A 22,614-nucleotide genomic window follows, 5' to 3' on the forward strand; every position below is an offset into this window, starting at 1 on the left:
AGAGCCCAAGAAGGGAAAGCACTGTTTTTTTCCTAACTAAACGTGTCTAAACGTAGACAGGAACTCAAGTGAGGCCTGTGAATCCCTAGGTTCAAAATGAAGTGAAAAAGCTTGGTTTTTCAGAAAGCACAGGACTATCTAGTTTTTCTATTTGAAAATGTGGTGTTCGTGTGAAAACATAATCTAGGACTGAAGCACCTACTGTGTCTATTTTGGCCAGGCATTTGACTCTAAAACTCCATTCTAAAGTTCAGTTGAAGACTTTGACTAAGTCAAGAGCCATAGTTTTCCATGCCTCCTTGGTAAATGCCAGGGTTGAAGAATTCATCGAGACCAAGTGCTTCGGATCATGTTCTTTCTGTTGTAGGGCAAGTTTTGTTCAATCAGTCCATACAGCCCTTCAGATTACGGTCTGTATCTGAGATACTGTAATTTCAGTGTCTTTGACCCTTTGGACGGGGAGTGAGACAAAATACCAACAAACAAAGGCAAGGAAAAATCAGATGGTCGTTTGTCAGTCCCCATTCACCTCACTAATGGTGGGACTGACAGATCCTCCCATCCCCAGAGCTAATTGGAGGATGGTGGAATTTGAGTTTTGATTTTCCCTGAATGCACACAGGGATTGCGACACCTCCAAATGGGGAAATTGCTTAGGATTCATGATATGCACGTGTCATTCCAGCTCCTGATTTCCATTAAGGCTACTCAGTACTAGCACACAAGTAGGGGAGAGGAAAACCAAGCACCAGAAAATGTGTACTAAAGTTACTGGTGACTCAGAGTTTTCTTCAGACACAGACTGTCAAAAAAAAGGAACATAAAAAGTTTCATTCTTTAAAACTCCTGCAGATCTCTTTGTGTACCAACTCAAAAGTCTATAAATTTGCCTGTCTCACTTTCAATTGACGCCCAAGCATTTTATTAGTAGTAGAAGTTAATAGCTGGTAATAGGACCAGGGAAAGTCAAAAGCCAAAACGTGCATGACCTAAGCAATCAGTTTAATGACAAAACCATATGTATTTCTAGAAGTGTTTTTGCTTATTAAGGTAACACTTCCCATAAGCATTTATGGTTTGCAATCTTGAGATCATTTCACAGACAAGAACACAGACACAAAACAAAAAAGCCCAAACACAGTTCACAAGGGAAAAAAAACCACAACTAACCACCAAAAGTTGAAAAGAAAACGCCACACGCATTACACCTGTGCACAAACGCACACACACACCAAAGAAAACAAAAAACAAAAGAGTTTAATTCATGACATGCGTCGCACAGGGAATCCCAGTCGTTGGCAAATACCTTCAGCACGGTCATGGACATTTTCGTCAGGGATACGTTCAATCTGAGTCTCTACAGACTCATCCCAAATGGGTCTGATGTCAAAGATGTCTTCAGGAACTGACTGCTGAGTCTCACTGGATGGCACATTTTCAATAACTGAAACTTCTAGGGCACTACTGCTTTCATCATCTGAAACTAGTTCTTGTTCTCTCTCTGACTGCGTGAGTCTTTCCACTAATTTAGAAGCTTCATCACTAATTTCTTCAAAAAACTCTATGGAGTTTTTGTAAAGATCAAAAAAATGGTCCTTACTTTCTTTTGTGGGACTAAAAGCGCCGCGGGAGCCTGTAGCACTTCTGCTTTTAACTGGCAACCGTGAAGAAAATACCTTTGATCTTGGTGTTGTTGCCTCATCTGAGTCTAGCTCAAACTTCATCTCGCTCTCCCTCTCCCTGGCCTCTGCCTCTGCCTCAGCATAACTCCTAGCTTTGATGGAACGTTTGGTCTTTGGGTCCACAGGACTACTGGCATCAGATTCTGATTTACTGCGGCTGTCTGGTTTTGCAGGGACTGCGCTTGTCACGTCGAGCGCTTTGGGTAACTCTGGCTTGCGGATGGATGTGTCCACGTATGAGTGTGGTGGTTCAGCTTTTTGGAAAGCAGTTTTCACAGGAATTTTAGACTTTGGTTTTGCTTGGTCATCTTTTCCTTCACACTGTGAACTGTCCAAGAAGTCATCCAGGGAAAGGGTCTCATTTTCTGATTGTTGTGAGGATTGCAATGCAGCAGCAGCTGTTCTTACAGGGATTTTGGATTTGCTTTCACAAGAAGGCACACTCTCCATAAGAGCAGTGGGGATTTCAATCACAGATCTCTGTTCCTCTGGGGAAGAGTCTAGGGACTCCTCACCCTGTTCAGAACTAACCAATCGAGTAACTTTAGAAAAATCTAATTCATCTTCTACCACACACTGCTCGGGAGAGATGGGGCAAGGCACCTGACTGCTATCGACCATGTCGGTCTCCATTCTGGAGAGGGGCTCAGCTTCAGAGGCAGTGGTTTCTTTCTTTGGTGATTTTGAAGAAGCTGAAATACCCATTTTAATTGGAATTCTGGATTTAAGATCTGCTTTTGCAGTGCCGGCGCTGGCACCTTCACCCATCATTTCTTCAGATCTATCACTAGACTCGGGTGATGGGGGTGAATATTTCAATGCATCTTGTTCTTGTATATCTGATTCCTCTGACTCGGAAGGTGCAAATGGGTCTGGTGAGCTCTTCAGCTTTGAAGATTCCGCCTCTTCCGCTTCTTTCACTTCTTCACATAAAGAAACTTCTTCCTGAGGCTCCTGCCCCACCTGGAAGAAGTGAAAGCTTTCATCTGGGTAGTTCCTTTTGGTCATGTCAATGGCTCCACTTCTAGTCATCTCAAACAACTTGCCTTCCTGAAAAAGAAAAGGATTTTGTTCACTGAGTGGCGTCCCTTCCTCAGTGGGTGTCCTGGCTGGTGTCGTGTCAGGGGTTGTGCCTTGAGATCGCCTGTCTACCATCAACCCAAATATCTTTTGTTCCTCTTCTTTCACCCGAGCTTCAAAAGCTTCATCGTCTTCACGTATTTCACTCCACATGTCAGAATCCACATCAGTTCTAGTGATGACGACCTGACCCATCAATTTCTGTGTTTCATCTCTTATATCCTCAAGGGCAGATTCAGATAATTTTGCTGAATCTGAGGTCGGAGACTCTTGTGATTTTGTCTGAAATCCATCCTCTGGTTTGGGCTCTATTTCCATGTATACTTCCTCTGAAGAGCAGTATTCACTGCCCGTGTCTCTGCTAAGTAAAGCTTCACCAGTCTGATCTTTCCCTTCTACAATAGAATAGGTTTCCCTAGACAGCAGACTTCTACCAGATCCTACCTCACTTTCAGAGTCAATGAAGAAATGTCCAGAAGACACATTTTCATAAGGGCTCACTATATATGGAGCACTACTGTCAGCAGCATCTGCTGCACAGCTGTTGAGTTCCACTGTGTCAGTGGTTAGGGACGAATACTCTTGTAAGGGCTCCTCAGCATGACCAGCGCTGTGAGATGTCTCACAACTTGTATCTGCTTTTCCCCAATCCCTTGCCAAAGCAGAATGGTCAGCGGCGTCACCTTCGGCCAGTTTTCCATCGTGTGGGACAGAGTACTCAGTGGTACCGTGCCCATTAGAAAGACCATCTGCCTCCTCTGACACAGCCCCTGTAGAAATGAGATTGCTGCACGGTAATGGGGCCACGGGTTTGACATCTTTTTCAGTAGCACGGCACTGCCCCATTGTTAGGGAAGACTCAGCATGAACCTCTTTTTGAGAATTGTCACCAACATAGTGACAGGGAGTACACCTGGATTGTGTGACTGGGTCGTCAGGACTGACAGTCTCACAGTCACCTGTACCATCACAACATTTGGATTCCACACTTTCTGCTGATGCACAACCATTGGAAGGACAAGTGCCCGTGGAAGGCTTACTGCTGCGCCCAAGGATAAGGGGCTCCTCTTTGTCACCTTTGCCTTGTGCTTTAACCTCACCTATCCCAATGGAGCATGGTTGGGAATCAATGGGTTGGAAACCTGCTTCATCAGGGCTAGAGCTGGAGTCAATACTAGATGGTAAAGGTGAGGGTGGCTGCACTCGGATCACAGGCTCCATTAAGAGGCCTGAGTCAGCTTCTTTTTTGAGCCGAGTCAATTCCGGCTCACTTTCAGAAGAGGAAGAACTCTTTCTAGACTCAGCAGCAGGTATCACCACCGTGGGTATGTCCTTTTCTACTACAGCAGCTGGCTCTGATGCTCCAGCATCACGTGAGGCTTCTGAATTGGCAACCACAGAAGATTCATCTGGCTTACAACTCTTTTTATAATCTCTCTTCTGTTTTGCTTCTTGTTCCAATTCATCAAACATTTTGATTTTGGTCACCATTTTAAACATCTCCTCTTCAGGGGTGAATCTCTTCTTTGGTTCGCTTTCCGAATCGTCCTCTGGTTCTTCATTAACTTCAGGGATGGTGGCTGACTTTGGTATGTCTGCCATTTTAGGTGTGATTTCATAGCTAATTTCTTCCGAACTAGGAGTTTCGGGGGAAATGGGGCTTTTCCCTGAACTCTCCATGAGGGATGTTTGCTCTAGACTGTCATCATCAGCACTTCCTTCAGGGTCACGGAGAATCCTGGAACGCACCAATGCCAGCTCTGGGCAGGCTTCTGCTTTGCTAAGAACAGATGGAAGAGGACCCTGCCCCAAAATACAAGCCTTCACTGTTGGTTCTACGGGGCTGCTTTCAAGGGAATCACGGCAGGGGGACTCTTTCATAGGGCTGGGCTCCAAAGAGTCGGGCGTTTTGTGTGAGGAGTTATCTTCTAGCACTGGGCTTGCCTCCAGGGAGTCTTTATGACTTATAGTCAAAGAGTCATCTGCAACTGGGCTAAAGCCTTCGCTATCATGGCTAGCAAGTGCAAGTTCCAATTTCTGGGGACTTCTAACTGTAAGACGGCGTTCACAGGCTACATATTTTTCTTTCTCTAAAGCAGTGTCATGTGTTTCAGAAGACTTAGTGAAATGTGCAGTGGTTCTGGATTCTTTATCCCTGCTAATATCTTTCATAATGGAAGCTGAGCTACTTTCTTTAAGTTTATCAGCCTCTTCTTCAGAGGCTGGAGGTACATGCTCTTCTGATATACGGTCAGAATGAGACTCATTAGTCTCAGTAACAGCATCTAGCTGCCTCTCAGTAATACCTTTTTCAACTTCCTTTGAGGAGAGTTCCTTTGTAGAATGTGTTTCTGCTGTTGCTTGTACTTGAGCCGCTCCTTTAGCATCTTCATTTTGCCCATCAGTTTTCTTTGGTGAGAATGAAAGGCTTTCTGGGCTCGTTTCAGGAGTCTCTGCCAGACCCTCATGCTTGTAACTTTCCTCCGAGCTGATCTGAGGGGTTCCATCAAGTAGGCTGCCTGGAGAGTCAGCCACACCTTCATGTTTAAGGCTCTCTGAGCTCCCATCAAGAGCAGCACTTTGCAGAGAAAGAGCAGGAAGGAATCCATCTTTCCCATACTCTGTGGGAAAAGCAGCACCAAAAGGACTGGTCAGTACTTGCTCCAAGTTAACCTCTCCCTCTTCTGTCACTGAGAGGTGTCGGAACTGTTGGTATTTGTCATTATCCTCCAGCTCTTCTTTAATGACAGCAGAAAAGTCTGTTGAAGTTTTCCTGTCAGGGCTGATCTGGAAGTCAGGATCTCCCTGATCGTCAGAAGTCCTACCCTTCCCAGCCGCCATTTCTTTGGCACTTTCAGCAACTATTACCGGAGGGAGAGGTTCAGTTGACTTTTTGCTGCTCTGCTCTTTTGTTTGGTTTTTGCCACCAGCTTTCTTGGCAGTTTCAGTGGTGGAAGTTTGCATTTTCCCTTTCTTTGATTGTGGCTCTTTCTCTGCTTTTGATACCGTGCTTGGTTTGTCCTTCTGTTTGTCTGTCTTGAGGTTTGACACTCGCCTTGTTTCACTCTGTGAAGGAGTTGTTTTCTTGCGGGGAGTTTCCTTCTCAGGGGCCTGTTGCTTCTGTTTGACAGATTTGTGCTCAAAGAGTCCAGAAATATTCTTGGATGGGTCTTGCCCTGACTGGAAGGCTTTCATCAGTTCCCGAACAGACATGGTCTCTTCAAGTGTCTCTGTCTTAGAAGAAGGTGAGACGGGCGGCTGGGCTTTGTGTGCTACTGGCTTTTTGACCTGTGCTGGTTTTTTAGGTGCCTTTTCAGCAGGGCTTTCTTTTGCCTGAACTCTGACGGGCAGTTTGGACCGTACTTTTTGCTCATCTTCCACTCGTTTCTGAAGAGCTTTCACTTTGTCTTTTATTGAGCCAATGGGAGTTTCCTCGATAACAGGGGACACGGCTTTAGGCTCTGGAGCACCTGTCACCTTTAGGCCAGGCTCCCCAGCCGGTGCCTCGTCTGCAGTGAGCTTAGGCAGTCTCAGTTTCTCTCCACTGCTGTGTGCCTTGCCTTCCTTTGGCTTTGGCTTTTCTCTTAGCTTTGCCCTAAGGGGCTTTTTAACTTCTGCAGCTGCTTTCTGTAGCTCCTGCGAAGTTGGTTTCCCAGTTTTTGGAGATTCTTTTCCTTTTTTTTCTGAATCCCTGCTTACTGCTACAGCTTTGACTTTTTCTTCTACTACCCCCCCTTGTAAGGCCTGTGGCTGTCCCTCATGAAGAGAAATGTGTGTTTTTAAATCCTCTGCAAGGTTATCCACCGTTCCTGTCATGTCTGACTTCCCCTTTTTTGTTGTCCCTTTGTCTACCCTGGCTTCTACACAGCTCAGCTCTGTGACTTCTGATGGAGCATTTCTCCTGGCCTCTTCAATTTCTTCATCGCTGACAATGATCCATTCTTCTTCTAAGGGTTCTTGTCTGGAAAGGGACTTCTGCAAAACATGTTCTTCTCTGACATAGGATCCACCTCTCAGAATTTCATTTACTTTTTCTAAGTCCTCTTTCACTCTTTCAACTATTTCAAAAGGTTCTCCTGGCTCTTCTTCAGCAGACTTTTCAAGATCTTTCACTTTGATGGAGGCTGATTTCTCAGAAGGATCAGTTGTCAGGATAGCAGTCATTTTGATCAGATCTTGTTTCATCTCAGAAACTTCAGACAACAGGTCTGGACTGGCTAGTACAGGGACTTCATTAACCAGATGGCTTTTCAGGACAGATGTTTCTGTAGATTCTGTCTCGTCATCTTTGATGCGAATGAAAAACATTGAAAGTAAAATGGAAATCAAAAATAGAGATTGGAAAATGTAATCAGGACTGAAAATGACAGTCTTTGGCTGTAGTGGTAGGAAGGTCAACAAAATGGGCCGGGAATGGTGGATCCACAAGATCTGAGGGTACAAGAGCAAAGCAAAGCTAACGGGGGGTGGGGGAAAAAAAAAAAACAACTGAAAAGGAAAATGGCAGGAAATAACTTGCTTCACTTTATCGCTAGAGCACAACCACACATACAGTATCAAAGCTGGAACAAACCAAATCAGGACACCACTAAAAAAACCCAAAACAACAACAACAAAATTTTAAATCAAAACCAGAAGAAACACAGTGAAGTTACACAAAGAGAGGCATCTCAAGATTGTTCAGATGTTACAGATCAATGTTCAAATAAAAAGAAAAACAAGAAAAAAAGGGGAAAGCATTAGAACTGATTGAAAGTCAATTTCCTCTAAGAGAAAGCCAGTGTTAGCAAACTGTCAGAATAACATTGGGTTAACAGTTTTGTTTTTCTTAATGACCAAAATAAAAAGCAAAAAGTAATTCTGCAGTAATCTAAAACATGACCAAATACGTAGAGATCTGAATCAGCTGCAAACCGGCATTTCATCTAAGGGGATTTCACACCTACACAATGAAACAAACAGGCTTTTGTTTTAAGAGGCATGGTCCTTTCCTTGGAACATCCTCATTGACAACTAATGAACTGACTGAGGAAAGAGAAGACAGAGAAGAAAAGGAGAGATAATAAGAAAAAACTGTGAATCAACTTAGAAGTGATTTCAGAGTTTTAAAAAAGGTAATGTATGGCAACCCAAAGTCACAGACAGTCACACTAGACACATACGTACAATTCATGTAAGGCAAGTTATTTCCATGCAAAGCAAAGGTGTTGCAAATGCTGCTGGGTATGTAGCTTTGGTTAAAAACAAGAGCTCTAAGAATTATTCATATAAATTAAAGGTACATGAAAATACTGTAAAACATACTGTGGTGAAATATTTGTCTAATCTGACAATCAATATACAGGAAGGTGGCTGCAGATAACTCCCATTATGCCATAACTGCCTTCTGGTAATATTTCATTTCAGCAAAGACTAGCAGAAAATGGATATTGAACAGAACAAAGCACTGGAGAACTGAAGCAAGTTACAAACAGTACACCATGCTTAGGAATCACAGGTGGACATTTTCCCATTAATGGTAGCACATCACATTTCGGCACCCCAGTGAAAGTCAAAGAACTAATGCAAAAAAGGAGACCTTAAGCAACACGTAATTAGCTATCTTTATTTATTAAAAGGATCCATTTTGCTACACTGTTCTCCAGGGTGTAACGAATGCTAAATATTTGTGCTGTACATTAATTAGAGCCAGATTGCTGCAGGGTATTGTGGTGCTAGAAATGTGGTCTTTTGGTGCTGCTGCTTTACAATGAAATGTCTGGAGCACGCTGAAATGCCAGTCAGTAATTTTGTAAATTTGTAATATGTGCTTTCATAAATATCAAATGTATGACACTTTCACTGGCCAATAACTGAGTTATTCAGCCTGAAGCAAAGCAACTCCAGCGGGAAATAAACTGGAAGTGCCATCCAGATAAAGTGTGGCTGGAACAGGAACACTCACTGGAGTTCTCTGGGGCCTTGGGGGACTCAGCAGTGAGGAAGCATCAGGAAAACAATGCAAGACATTGCACTTAAACTGCAGACAAGGTGAGACATTGCACTCCAAACTGGAAACAAGACAGATGTCATTCTTTTCCTGAACAGATTCAAGAAATGGGTGCATTTGAAAGCAGCTCTCATTCAAGACACTTCCATGTGTGCCGAGATCCGTTTGACTTGCCTCTCCCATAAAGGAGGTGTTTGTGACCCCCTTGCCCGCGGTCTCTCCTGGTCACGGCCCGATTGTGCGTGCACTGAGGGTGCTTGTGCTGTGCCAAGCTGCCAGGTCAGATTTCCAGCCATATTTCACCACAGTAAAGGGTGGGGCAAGGGAGGGAGGGTTAAACAGCCTGATTCCTCTGGACAGTATCACTTTTTGGCATGGTTGTATTCCATGAGATTAATGAAATAGATTGGAGTCCTCACTGGATTTTCATTAAAAGTGATACTGTCATCTGTTGCAAATATGAGGCAAGTATGTGTGTCAACAAATGGAGAAAACAAAAGAAATGGAGGGATGAGCATTCATACAAGCAAAATAGCAATAGCAGGTTCACTAGGGATGTCAAAGGAAAGTAAAGGCTTAGATGAACCATTTTTAACTGTATTACTTGTTAATTTACATGTTAAAGTGTACTTAATTGCATAGCTACTAAGATATTAAATTGGCTTTTATTATATTTTTAAAGTATCAATGTTATTAGCAATAGCAGTTAAAACTTAGCTCTCTTTCATGCTTATCTTTACTCTTAACCATCTCTCATACAAATTCCATTATAACATTCTCAAGAAAAAAAAGAAAATCTTACTTTTTTCTGAAGTCATATCAACCTGGAAGAGGAAAAAGCAGGAGATTTAACACTTCAAATACAATTGCTATACAGAAGCCATGAATGAAGTGCTAGGTCTTTGGAGACACATGAACTTAAATGGAACCAAGAATGCATTTAAAATAACAGTAAAAGCATAGCTTAATTTATTTAGGGTCTCTAATACCAGAAAAATGCTTACTTCGTTATGATCAAAGTAGATGCAAAATGTTGTGTTGCATTGTATTTTCTTTAAATGCTCTGAGCAAGTGTGGAGGACCTAAGCTTTTGCATTACCAGGACTTTGGTTGCATTGCTCTCAATTTATTTCTTCCTGTCTAAAGCAAAATAGTCCAATATGGTTACATGAAGGCATATGGTCCATCTGGAAGGCAACCAGGAGGTTTCATGCATTGTGTTTCCTTGGACACATTCATTCTGAGAGTGTGAATTGTATTTTTGCCTCTGTGCTCAGTGATGACGAAATGCAGATGCACCAATGATGGCAGAACTGCCCAAGGCATGACCTGGGGCTGGATGCCACTAATAGATATTGATACCTTTAAATGGAAGCTGTGATGGCCTTCAAAGGCCTCCTTTTTGATTTTTCAGAGTTATTTGGGTACAGATCAAAAAAGCCATATAATTTTTACTGTTATTCTAAAGAAAACACAGTTCTTGTCAAACAAGAATTAAAACACAATCTCAGACCATGAAAATCCAAGAAGCAAATTTTTGAGGTTGCTTTGTAATTTCAGTTTATTTCAGTTCTGCTAGCATTTGTCCACACCAGCACATGGTGTTTAAATTTGGCTATGGAAAAATATGCAAAGTCAGAAGTAGCATTAAAGCTTTAATTTCCTATACAAACTTGTGGTAGGGGTAGGACAACTGTGAAGAATGCAAATCAGCTGTGCAGTACTGCTGGTACAAGATACTGTGTATGGTAAAGCCCCCAAGGTTTTAGTGAGTGCTGAAAAGGTTTAAATAGTTCAAACTATCCTTTACACAGATAAATACAATATGCTGTCCTAGTCAAGATGTTAGGAAATCCTTGCCTTTCCATGAGCTGACACCAAACAGAAGGAAATCCCTGGCCTTGTCTGCATGTTCATACATGCCTGGCAATCCTTTAGGTTCACATAATTACAGCTCACAGTCAGCAGAGTGCATAACAGATCCATAATAGCCTGAATTCTTCTGATGCACATGTTGCCCTACATGGTAACCCTGCATCCCTAGGATGTTCTAGTTTCTCTCACTTTCAGTTCTTCTAGATCAGTTCAGATGTCAGCATAGAAATTAATATTATTAACATAAAAATTAATGGAGTCGACAAAAAATAGTTTAAAATACTTATAGCCATCAATGAGCTTGTCTTTTTGTGCTTTAGTCTGCTATACAAAAATAGAAGTCATATTTACCACAGGAGTGGTAAATATTTTTGTAATGATAATAGGAGACTGCGAGCCATGCCACAGACCTGCTGAATGTGTTGTGCAGTGCATGGAAAAGATGTCCATCATCTTTGGGGAGCTGGCTATTCTTACAGTGTTTCCAACAGCTGAACGTCATCAAAAATGTGAGGACGCTTTTCTAAAGTTACTCATTTGTGTAGGGGTCAGAGCTTAAGTAACCTAAGTGCCAAACCAGGCTGGGAGCCCAGGGGGGAGCTGATACAATTTAGTTCATGCTAAAGATGAAAATTCTAAACATTTTACTTGTTAATTCTGGGTTAACACTGATTCTGTACTGCATGTTAGTCATCCAGCTCAGTAACATGTAACATCCAGTCTACTGATGTTATAAATGGAGAAGACTGGTCATTGTTCTACTCTGTCTAGTCCCAACATGAGTCTGTGCAAGGTCCTCTTTGCTGTGTTTGTAGCACTGAGCTAAGGATCAATTCTGAGTTGTGTCTGTTAGCTGTGTTTGAGTAACGTGTGTAGGCAAGAACATGCTGATTTAGCAACATTACCTCTTCTGGTTCTGGGTCTGAATCTGATTCCTTTTGGTCCCAAAGTGCCATGCAAAAAGAGAAGGGGGAAACAGAGCAGGCAAAAGGCAATGTTTTTTTAGAAGAGAGTAGGAAAAAGTTAACTTCCCACAACATTTAACAGAAAAGAAGAAAACACAGCACATTTCTGCAGTTGATTTCTTATGTCCAAAAGCAGCAAAACTAAACTGTCAATTTAAAACAAGAGGCTACAGAACAGAGCAAAATACAAACAGAAAAGCTAGACGTCTACTGGTCCTTATTTGTACCAAAACTTTAAATATATATACACTTTTTTAGCCATAAATTAGCATATATAAACACTTAAAATATTCAAGAAGTATTACCATTTAATGTCACAAAATATTGAGATGTTCTGTTTTAAAATTATACTAAAATGCTATAATAAAGATTTGCTATATTCTAAAAATGCTGAGAAGAAAATGATCACCATTTTGGGCAAATACATCCCTAAAAGGCACATAGCTTCTAATGTGACCAGGAAAGAAAAAAACCTTGTGTTTTCAGAGTCAGTTTTAAACTGACACTTTCTAAGGAAACAAGTGTTTAATATCTGAGGGCACTCCCACTCATCTCTTCTGAGTCCTCAGGAAATACCTGATGATGTCTTCAAACACTGGCATTAGGAGTACCAAACCCAAGACACCAAAAGCCCTTCCGTGGAATTTTTCCTCTTTCAAATCCCAGCCCAAAAAGCTTCAACCCTGTTTTGCCCTCCTCCTCCTTTCTGGTTTGTATGATAATGCTGATGCCTACAGCTGGGTATGATTTCACAGTACCTTTGTGTAAATGGGTAAAGTGATGTTTAAATTACATATGGCTTGATGAACGAGGCCTCTGGTAGATTTTGGCTCCTTCATGAATGATAATCGTCCGCAGGGCTCCTGAGTGCTATCTCGGACCTGGCACAACGAAAACACACACATTTAAATCTGCTGCTCTGCTCTGTCAGCTGCTTGTGTCTCTCAAAACTATTCAGCAGGAGGGACCAGATGGGGGAAGAAATCCATGTAGGCAAAAACAACATGTTTTCACTTTTTCTCCCCTGCTGTTTGTAAATGTACAGACCTATTTGTGTATTCAATATATGTTGGATGTTGTTCGTGGAAAATCTGCAAAGCCAAAGGAAGGCAGTGGCACAGGTAAAGTTGTAAATTAAAACAAGCTTACAAAATATTGCTGGTAAGGAGAGAGAAAGTTTAACATTTGTCTAGCAGCACACAGCAAATATAACACAATGACAGAGTGGGTTGATTTGCTCCACTTACTGGACGTTTCCATTCATAAATCATTTCTCTAAGACTGTTATTTATGTAACAGTAATAGCTTCCTCCTTTGTAGTCAGAATGTGCAGGTAGAAGGAAACGTTTGTGGAAGAGGTTTCCAGTGCTCTCTAATCTCCTTCTCAGAAGAGGTGATGATGGTTGCTCAGTGACAGCAGCCCTTCTGACCACAGTGGGTCAACACAGTACTTAATTTGAGGGGAATAAAGGGCTTTTATTTTACAAATTTATTCTTTACTTTGGCTTTTATTTTACAAATTTTTCTACTCAAAAAAAAAAAAGTTTTTTTTAAATGGAATAGTACAGAGATAAAACTAGGTTACAATTGGGAATTTATATAAATTAAGTAGTTTGATTTTCCTTTGGTCACAAAAAAATATGGTGAAGTGATAACTTGAAATATCCAAAAAGGAGCCATCAACATTACCTTAACAAACAGAGGAAGTCTATTTTCTTTGAAGGCAAAGAAACTGAATATATGGTGTTGCCCACTCTTTGTGAGTGGCACCAAATTGCCAAAGCAGTCAACATAGATGGGTTTTCCTTCCAATACCTGTTGGAAAGGAAAAAAAGCAAACCATCAATTAATCCTTGTGAGGTGATTAGAATTGCTTCTTAAGAATAATTCTGCAACAGTTTAAATAAATTTCTGGAATTGTTAGGACTTGTTGGCATTTACAAGATTTGTTACGTTCAGCGACCTAAAGTGTGCAGAAACATTTCAGACTATTAAATTCCAGAGCATAGATTGCTAATTTAGTAACAATAGTGCAGCACTTTAAATGACAACAGTATATGACTCAGTGTCAGGAATCTGGGCAAACTTTGAAATCTAGATTTTAATTTGGATTTTCAATTGACTCCGATTTTAGCATACTTTCATAATGTGGCCTCATCAAAAGAGCCAAAGAAATATTTTCTTCACCCATCAGAATTCAGAGTGTGTGCCTACTGAGCCCATTTATTTCAGCTGTATCTGTAGAGCCCTAAGAGCTTTTGAAAGGCAGGCCTCAGGTAAATATCCCTGTGAAATTTCTCTGTAATGGCACCACTTGTATCTTCAGATTGTTGCTGTTATGGCCCCTCCATGTGTTTGAGTATCAGCTCAGCAGTTTGGGAGATGTTCCATATGAAATGCCAATCCATTCGTGGCTCACCCTATACTTTCCAGAAATTCAGCCTTGTCATTCAGTTTGATAAACCCATATTTTATCTTGCTGCTCTGCACAAGAGATGCTTGGCAGAGCTGGAGGAGCAGCAAGCACAATTCTTTTAAAGGTGGGATTCTCATAGAAAAGAGAGCGAACTAAGCAGAATGTACCACATAAGTTAAAGCACCTTCAATTTGTCATCCCTTCTGAGGAACTGACAGAGACAGAAAAAGTGCATTTAGCAGGCAGTTTGCTGAATTCTGCATAGGAAATCTTTTGCCTGCTCAGCAACAGATTTAATGGAATTTTATTTTTGTAAAGCAGAATATTAATCAAACCTGCTACTTTAACTTCTTGGTATGTGAATGTGCTGACAAACTGTGACCCCTGTCAGCTGCCTTTCTGGTTAGTGATGTGCATTTATGGGGTTACTAAAGTTTGGATTTAGCCATCGGTTTTTGCTCTGACTCTTTCCCTTTAGCCCTGCAGATTGGGAATAGGGTTTCTTCACTACTTTTTCCTTACACCTGAATAAAGGCCAAGTTTCCATCTTATCATGGCTGCTGATATTGCATTGCAACAGTACTTGTTGGCAGATTATTTTTCAGTCCTTGTGGCAGACAGAAGATGGAAAAAACTGGTTTAAAAGCAGACATGAGAAAATGGAGAAAACTTAAAATTCTTGTACAGTACCTCTACATCCCTGCTTCTGGCAACTTCAGCAAAGTTTTCTTGTTGTTCTAGAGTTTTATCCACCTTGTCATCCGTCATGCAGAAACATCTTAACCGTGCTTCAATGGGATCATGGGATTTGGCAAACACCACAAATTTGGCCATGTAGGGGACACAGATAATTTCTCTGTACACTTGGGAAGCAAAAGTAACAGACTCTTGTGTCTGACGACAGTCTATCAACCAAAATCTGTAAAAGAAAATGAAGGGTTTTGCAATCAGTAGAGAAGGATTTAAGAAAGGAAATTCTGTTTCCCCATCCTGGCAGCATCAGCTGGTAACCACAGCAAGGGGAGATAACAAGTCAGAATAGAGTAGAAAAAGAATTGTCACTCTTGGTTTTTGTCTGCCACCCAGCTTAAAGGAAATAGCAAACAATTCCTTACATACAACAGCAAAACCTCAGGTCTTTAGATGAAATAAATTACTTTGTCCACTGTGCAAAGCTGCATCAAAAATCAGAAATTATTCCTATGTGAATTTAGTCACCAAGCATTTTCCAAGGAGTGACATGTCCTGCCTTCTTTCCCAGCTACCACTTGAGCTTCTCTGTGGAGCTGATGCCATTTCTTTTCAATAAAATCCACTGTGTGGGTGGAGAGCTCAAGTTTCCCAGCCAGCGCATGAAGGCGGAAGTCAGGAGAGGTCAGAGGCATCTATAGGGGTGTTATCCTTCACGGTGGATTATGTGGCATCATAACCCCAAAGACACCTTTGGAGTGTGACTGCTCTGCAATTACTCATCTGCAGCTGAATAACAGCAAATTCCATGCTGCACTCATCTTTAGAACGCCTAGCAAAGGCACGGCTCAAAACCCCAGGCTGCTGACATTTGCAAGAGGCAAAGCATGTGTGCTACAGAAAGGCTCTGCTGATCCTTTCCTTTTCCTGCGTGGGAGAATTATGCTGTGCTGGAGAGGCCACATCCTCTGAGAAACCACCAGATGCCTCTGTGATTTGCTGTCAAACACCAGGGGCTAAAAAGCTCCAACAGATATTAAGTCTTTTAAAAGCTGCAGCTCAGGAAATGGAAAACAAATACTGGGCCTCCAAGTCTGCAGTGTAATTCACATGGCAAATATATCTCATTCCCAGGCTCATTTTGGACAGTATTAATTTTATGGATGGTGAAATTGTTGTCCATCATTAATGCTTAACTAGACATAAAAAAATAACTGTGAATAGCAAAGGGTCAGAAATTAGATGAAAAATTCTCCTTTGTATTTGTACCAGCGTTTCAAATCATGTTTGAGGCAAAGTAGATAGTTGAACATTCATTTAGATTAAAAAGAAGAGGCAGAACCCATTAAAATCTCTATATGGGACCTTGCCTGTATCATAGAACATTAACAATACTAATTTTCATGTCATCATCAGGATTGAGAAAGATCCACTACAAATATGGATTATAGGAGCATAAAATGTCACCCTCATTCTGGCTATCATGTGTCCCCTGCTGCTGGGGACTTGACAATTTTAGGGATTTGGACCTCTCAAACTCCGCATCTTGTTTCCACACATGGTTCTTACATTCCTGCCTTTGCACAGACCTCTGTGGCAGCAGCACTGAGCTGAATGCACTGTGAGATCCCCCTCTGGTGGCCACTGCTGTTACAGAGGAATGCCCAGTTACACCAAACAGAAACGTGCACCAGCAAAGCAGCCAGCTGAATGGGAAAATAGCCCCTTCTGACTGAGAAAGGATAAAAAAATAATGCTTTATTTCACCTAATGTTAAATGGGAGGTTGGACTGCAAGAGCTGATCTCATTTCAACACTGAATACACTATTTCAATAAATAACAAACCTTACTAACAGCAATAACTGCCTCAGACACTGAATGCTTGCACTGAATTTCATGGCAAGTTATCCATGATTTTTTTAACTGTTTGCTGGAGTACACAGTCTAGATGGAATACTTTCCAGGTCATGGGCTGCATCTCCTGTTACAGAGGAGGAGGGTTTTGGACACTTCTGTGATATCCATCATGGACACAAACTAAAATGCATACATATATTCATATATATATTATTCTTTCTTTTTAAATGAAAATCTGTTTTCAGTAAGAGAGCAGTTAAATCTCATTGCAAGAACAGATGTATGGAAGAGATGCTTCTAGACCCCAGTTTGGCACAGCTACAGGCCCTTTCTGCTGACTTCTCAGTTTTAGATATTCTGGAAGTAATATCTCTTGCAAGATGTATAGTGAGGTACCCAAATAAGGCATTTCTGTTTCCATGGAGATTTGCATGAAATAATCAATCTCTCTGTTCACTCTACTCTCTGAACTAAAATAGTTTAATAGAAATATTTGTGGAACAAAGGCAAGTATTTGAGAGTATTCCTGTAAAAGTCCTGTTTGGTTGTGTATGTACCTGGCAGATACATTTGTTGTGAAGGAAACACATTCATTAACAAATGTCAGTGGTGTTGTCCCAGTGATGTCTTCCCATTGGGCAGGGGTGGTTCCTCCTGAAATGACAGAAGTTTAAAAATAAAATCAAAACCAAGCAAGTCTGCAACTTTTTTGCTTCTACGAAGTTCTTTACAGTTTTTAATTGCCATGAAACGAGTAATAATCCCAGCTATGCTTTCTCCTTGGGTCTGCATCATTCCACTAATGCTAGTCGGACTAGATGGGCTTACCCTGAAAAAAACAAGTGCCTAAATGATTTTTAAGTTATGAGCCCTGTAGCACAGGATTAAATTAACAAATTAAATGAAATGCTTGCAGCTCATGTCTCTCTTAGTGGAGACTGAAGGAGATGCTAATCACTTCGAAGCCATGGCAAGTAAAGTGTTTAAGTCCAATTTTTCTTCTTAAGCATCCTGCAATATTCAGTCTGTACTTACTCTGCCAGGCAGAGGTGTGGTGGTTCTCAAGAAACAAACTGCAAGGAAAATGCAAAAAAACCACCAAACCCAAACTCTGTGATTATATTACACATCTCTTGTTAGTGCAAACAACAAATGTTATTTCTGGTATATATGAGTTGTTTGGAAAGTAGCTTATTTTCACAGCATCTTGCCCCAGTCAGGTTTCCACCCAGCTTCCCCTGGGTGTAATCAGTTCAGCATTTCCAGCCCCATGAGAGGGGACTGACAGTTTCAGGATGCTGATGGAGAGCTCCAGCACTGGCATCCTACCTGTTATGCTGCATAGTAACCTTAGGGTGGGCGTGTCGCCTCCGTAGCCATTCATGAGCCCGTCGCTGGAGGCCTTGGGCACAGGAATCGTCATTGTGATGGGCTTATGGAATTTCCTTCTCCTGGGCTCCAATGTGACTATGGGGCTGAACGTAGCCTTGTTGCCCAAAATCTTCTTTGTAAGTTCAGCGTGCATAGGTTGAGCCTTTCCAAAGCAACAGGAAATAACAGAGAAGTTATTTGGAAACCGTTTAATGATGTGTAAAGAACTGGGTCCCTATGTTGCCCGCAAACCCCTTAACTTTCCAAATGGCACAATTTCCCACAAAAATCTGCAGACAGAAGAAGTGACTGCCAGCAAAAAGGGGAGGTTTCACTTTTTTAACTTTCCCATGCCTGCCTCTTCTTCCTATCCTCTTTCTTGTTGCTTATTTTTACAGCATTAATTTAAATTCGCTTAACCAGTAGCAAATGATAACCTGGTCACTTTTTTCTCCTGAAAACAAACTCTGGCTGTTTTACAGTGCTATTCAGCTAATCCCAGGAGATTTGAACAAGCACAGTCTCCTGGACAAGGTAAATGATGGATGCACGCAGCAGGAGGACAGGATGGAGACCAGAGGAAAGACTTCCCTCTCTGGGGAGTGAATTGTTACACTGGTTCTTTCACACTGAAAATCTGTACATTTAATAATAGTAGGACTATTTAATTATTGCAGCACTTTGTACTTCTCTGATGCCTTTCATAAGAAGTATTTAGGAAATTCTACGGCCTACACTAATATCAGCATCATCACCAAAATTTCTTCCCAAAGTTATGTAGACAGTTAATAGACAAGACTGTGAACTAATTGGAAAACCCATGCTTTGACTTTTGCATGGACCTTTTTCTTTTGTTTCTTTTACTAGAAGTGCTGTAGACAACATACAGCACGACGAGCTGAATATGCTGGTTCTCCATTCAAAAATGGTGATTTGTCACCAAGAATAAAACCAAGACTCTGTGAATGCTCCACCCTACCTGGAGGCCAACACGAATTCGCTTGGTGAGCGCCCCTTCTGGGAAGACAGCCTGCACCTGTGGGACCACGGTGCTGCTCAGCACCCCGCCCTCGGGCCCGATGAGGTTGCTGTCCTGTTTGATCCGGGACACCACTGCGAAATACTGGGGGAAATCCCGTGTGATGATGCGACAGATGCGCTTCTTCTCAAGCTCCTCGGGAGTGTCGAGTACTGAGGGCAGAGAGGGCATGGTCAGAAGACCAGGGTTTCATAGAAACCTTCAAAATGCACTCAAGATTTTTGCAGTTTTGTACAACTTACACAAAGTATTTTGTCTTGAAACAACGGAAAAGGAAACACACCCTCCTGTTTGGCTAAACCAGAGCAATCAGGAAAGGACAGACATACAGACAGAGCCACAAACTGAAGGCTGCAAACACTGACAATACCTCCAAGATCAGCAGCCAAACAAGCAAAGGGATTGGTTCCAACCCCTTCTACCTATTTACAAAGTCCTATGAAACAAAACTTCAAAACAGTATCAAAATATGAGTTCAGTTTTAATGCTGTGAGTTGTCTTGTTTACTTTGGGATTTGTGAGGTTTTTTGAAAAAAAAAAAAAAAAAAAATTAATAACAACTTCTGCAGCTCCTAGACAGCCCGAGGCCACTCTGTTCTCTCACAAAGCAAGAGTACCCATGACTGACATTTCCTCCCACACACAGAGCTGCTGCAAAAGGATCAGCATGGTAATTGCCTTGTTTTGGAAAGATGTTTGCTATGGAAGCTTTTTGTTTAACACTATGAGAAGGAACAGGAGAAAACACAAGTCTGGAGTCTAGTGTCAGCTTCACAAAGTGTCCCACTGCTTCAGCAGTCCATGCAAAGGAAGTGAGCACCATGGTTAAAGCTGCTACCCCCTGGGTACAGAAGGAACACAGGAGCAGGATAAGAAACCAAGTGCCACAGGATACCTTCATCCATCCCATTCAGGATTTCGTTCAGCTCATCCTCAGTGTATTCACAGAAATGCTCCTTCCAGCTGTCCCCGTTCTCACTGCGCAGGATCACCAGCTCTCTCTCCTTCCCACGCAGGGCAGCAAAGTGGGGAATCTCCACAATCACAGGCCTGGCACAGCAACACAGCGCATTAAATGCACACGGGAGAGAGGAAGAAACAGGATTAACAGCAACTCTACTCAGTCTGCTACAAAGTGACCTGGAATTCTACCTATTTGGCTTGGATACTTTGGCATAATCCTAAACTAGTAGGCCACTAACACAGACTAGATTATTACAGGGACCCAGTAAGTGCTGAAGGACAGATGAAAAAGTGCATTCACCTCTTTCCACAGTGTGAATGAGATTTGGTAAGATAATAGTGCTTATCTGGAAATTTGGTGATTGTTTTTGCAAATCTATCAAAAACTCATGCTTGTTTTTGTTGTCACTACTGTCTGGGTTAAACGGTGCAACTTCATTTCAAAGAGAATCTACTGTAATGTATAGGAATAGTGGGACAAATTCTGATCTCACTTATACTAGTGCAAATCAGAATAATTTCATTGCAATCCAGAGGTGATTGTGTCCCGTGCCAATTTCACTTTGTAATTCTATATATTCCAATGAATTTATTCCTGATTTACACCCTGGAAGAGATACAGGAAGTCTGAGGAGATTGTCTGGGTTACTATTGCAGTATAAGAGATAAGAATTTGCCTTGTTGCCTTGCAAGTCAACTTCTGCACCAGCATATGTGCCCATATATATATATACATATATATACACACACATATACAACACATATGTGTATATATAATATATCTGTATTGAGATGAACATATACATACATACTCTTAGAAATAAGAGAAGATATAAAGATATTTGTAGATACACTTCTCTAATTAGAGGACTCACACAGGTTACCAGGTATCTAGTAAATGCCATGTGTTCTATCACACTGGTGGTATCCAACATATAACTTATTGATTGATTGGTCCTTGATACAAAAAAAACAGTTTAAAATTTACAGTAGATTCTTTTTTTTTTTTTTTTTTTTTTAATTTTTTTTTTTGTGGTCCCAATCCAGGTTGCTTTGCTACAGACATCAAGCACAAAACTAGGAAGATTTCATGCCAAAACAAAAATGAAGGCCACAGTACTTGAAGAAAGAGATACAAACATACCACCAAAACAAAACCACAAACCACAAAGGTTGAAAAATGGTCCACTAAGGATTAAGTGTACAAAATTTCAAATGATAGAAAGGGACAATATCATGGGCATAATGACATAAAAAAATCATATTGCAGAAGGAGGAGAAGAATGGGGAGGTCAGCATCCATCAATTTGTTTCAAGTCTCTCCTACCCAAGGAATTTGGTCCCAGGAGGCCCCAGCTGAAGGATTCGGCTGACCAAGCTTTCTCCCTCATTAAGTGGGGGAGGAGCCGTAGGCAGATGAAGTTTACTGAGTACATCCAAAGCAGCAGTGAAAGAAAGAACATAAATAAATTTTATGTATTTTTTGTGCCAGAACGCCAGTGCCACTGTCTGGTCCACAGAGTGGAATTAGGCTGTACACTGAATAAGGTTCCGTCCTAGCCACGACAATTTGGTGACCCAAATCAGAAAATTAGTTTTTTTAATTTTAGGATCTTTTCTTTCTTGTGGGGGTTTTGGCTGTGTACTCAATAGGAGCAAGAACTGGACCTTTGCATGCACCCCTGCAAACAGTAGTGATTTTCTGATCCCACTGCCAGCACAACACCTTGGAAAATGCTTCCAGGATGGGCACAAAGATCTGAGAATAAATAAAGTACACTATAGGCTTATCTTGCAGGGGAGACACCCTCATCAGATAGGGAAACCATTAAAAAAGAATGGGAGACATACTTAAAATCCATTTGTGTGTGACAAAGATAATGGGAAGACTGAATGTGACAGCACAGTACTTTTTCTGCTCTTTAGATTTCTTTCTCCTTCTTTTTAGAAATGACCGAGATGTGAAAAGAATAAGTGGTAGCAGTAACAAAGATGGTGGCTCTGATGACTGCCTGTTATAACAGGATTTTAAAGCAACTGAGTTGTTTCCAAATGGATTTAAACTATTGGTGTTTACAGCCACTTTTTTTACAGTTTCTAATGAAGTTATTTATGGCATTAGAAGGGGTTACTTCAGTCATCCACTTTTGAGTGTCACAGTTGATAGGGAGAATAGTTGGTAAAGCAAATTTTCAGAAGTGCAGATAACTGCCGCTTTCAGCTGAAAATTGCTAAAATGAGCTCAGCAGCAGACACAAATCTGATCTTTCTGTGGACTTTGCAGCATAAGAAGAGAGAAACGGCCAAAAAAATCCAGAGTTGTCCTACTGTGTCATATAGCAATTTCAACCCCATAAAAATCAACAGCACTGTGCTTCCCTGATAGCCCAAATTACCGATATCACAACACAAGACTCTAAAATAAGCTCCTGTACCTTGTGTTGTGTAGGTAGCAGGCTTTGCATTTGGGGAGTAGATCAGCACAGTACTATTAATTTTTGAAATATAGCATGAACTGCCTTTTCTGGCTGCAAAAGTCTTTTCCCACTGTAATATCACAACACTGAGCAACTATTATATCCAAGGAAGCACATTAGCCATAGCGCTGATGTTTGAGACACCCACTTTGAACAAAAAGGTGTAAAAACTTTGTGAACCCTTCCCTGACAGCTGCTCTGCATTTCAC

General features: G+C 41.3%; 1 protein-coding gene across 21 annotated transcripts in view; it reads right to left on the reverse strand.

Moving 5' to 3' along the window:
• The window catches only part of ANK2 (ankyrin 2), a gene marked incomplete at its 5' end in the record, with an annotated part of 231,179 nt that overhangs the window by 13,251 nt on the left and 195,314 nt on the right, over positions 1–22,614 (reverse strand). For 16 of the 21 annotated variants that reach the window (XM_083862155.1, XM_083862139.1, XM_083862137.1 and 13 more), the window contains 10 exons: positions 5,069–7,048; positions 9,554–9,575; positions 11,532–11,561; positions 12,350–12,472; positions 13,281–13,406; positions 14,698–14,926; positions 17,113–17,209; positions 17,885–18,089; positions 18,906–19,117; positions 19,861–20,015. In XM_083862155.1, coding sequence (XP_083718281.1) covers positions 5,069–7,048; positions 9,554–9,575; positions 11,532–11,561; positions 12,350–12,472; positions 13,281–13,406; positions 14,698–14,926; positions 17,113–17,209; positions 17,885–18,089; positions 18,906–19,117; positions 19,861–20,015 — 3,179 coding nt within the window. Of the gene's footprint in view, positions 1–1,306; positions 7,049–9,553; positions 9,576–11,531; positions 11,562–12,349; positions 12,473–13,280; positions 13,407–14,697; positions 14,927–17,112; positions 17,210–17,884; positions 18,090–18,905; positions 19,118–19,860; positions 20,016–21,255; positions 21,355–22,614 lie in introns of all 21 variants that reach the window. The other 5 variants (XM_083862148.1, XM_083862146.1, XM_083862149.1 and 2 more) reach the window with 4 other exon arrangements.

This window comes from Zosterops lateralis (genome assembly GCF_965231275.1).
Source record: "Zosterops lateralis genome assembly, chromosome: 5".
Lineage (NCBI taxonomy): Eukaryota > Metazoa > Chordata > Aves > Passeriformes > Zosteropidae > Zosterops > Zosterops lateralis.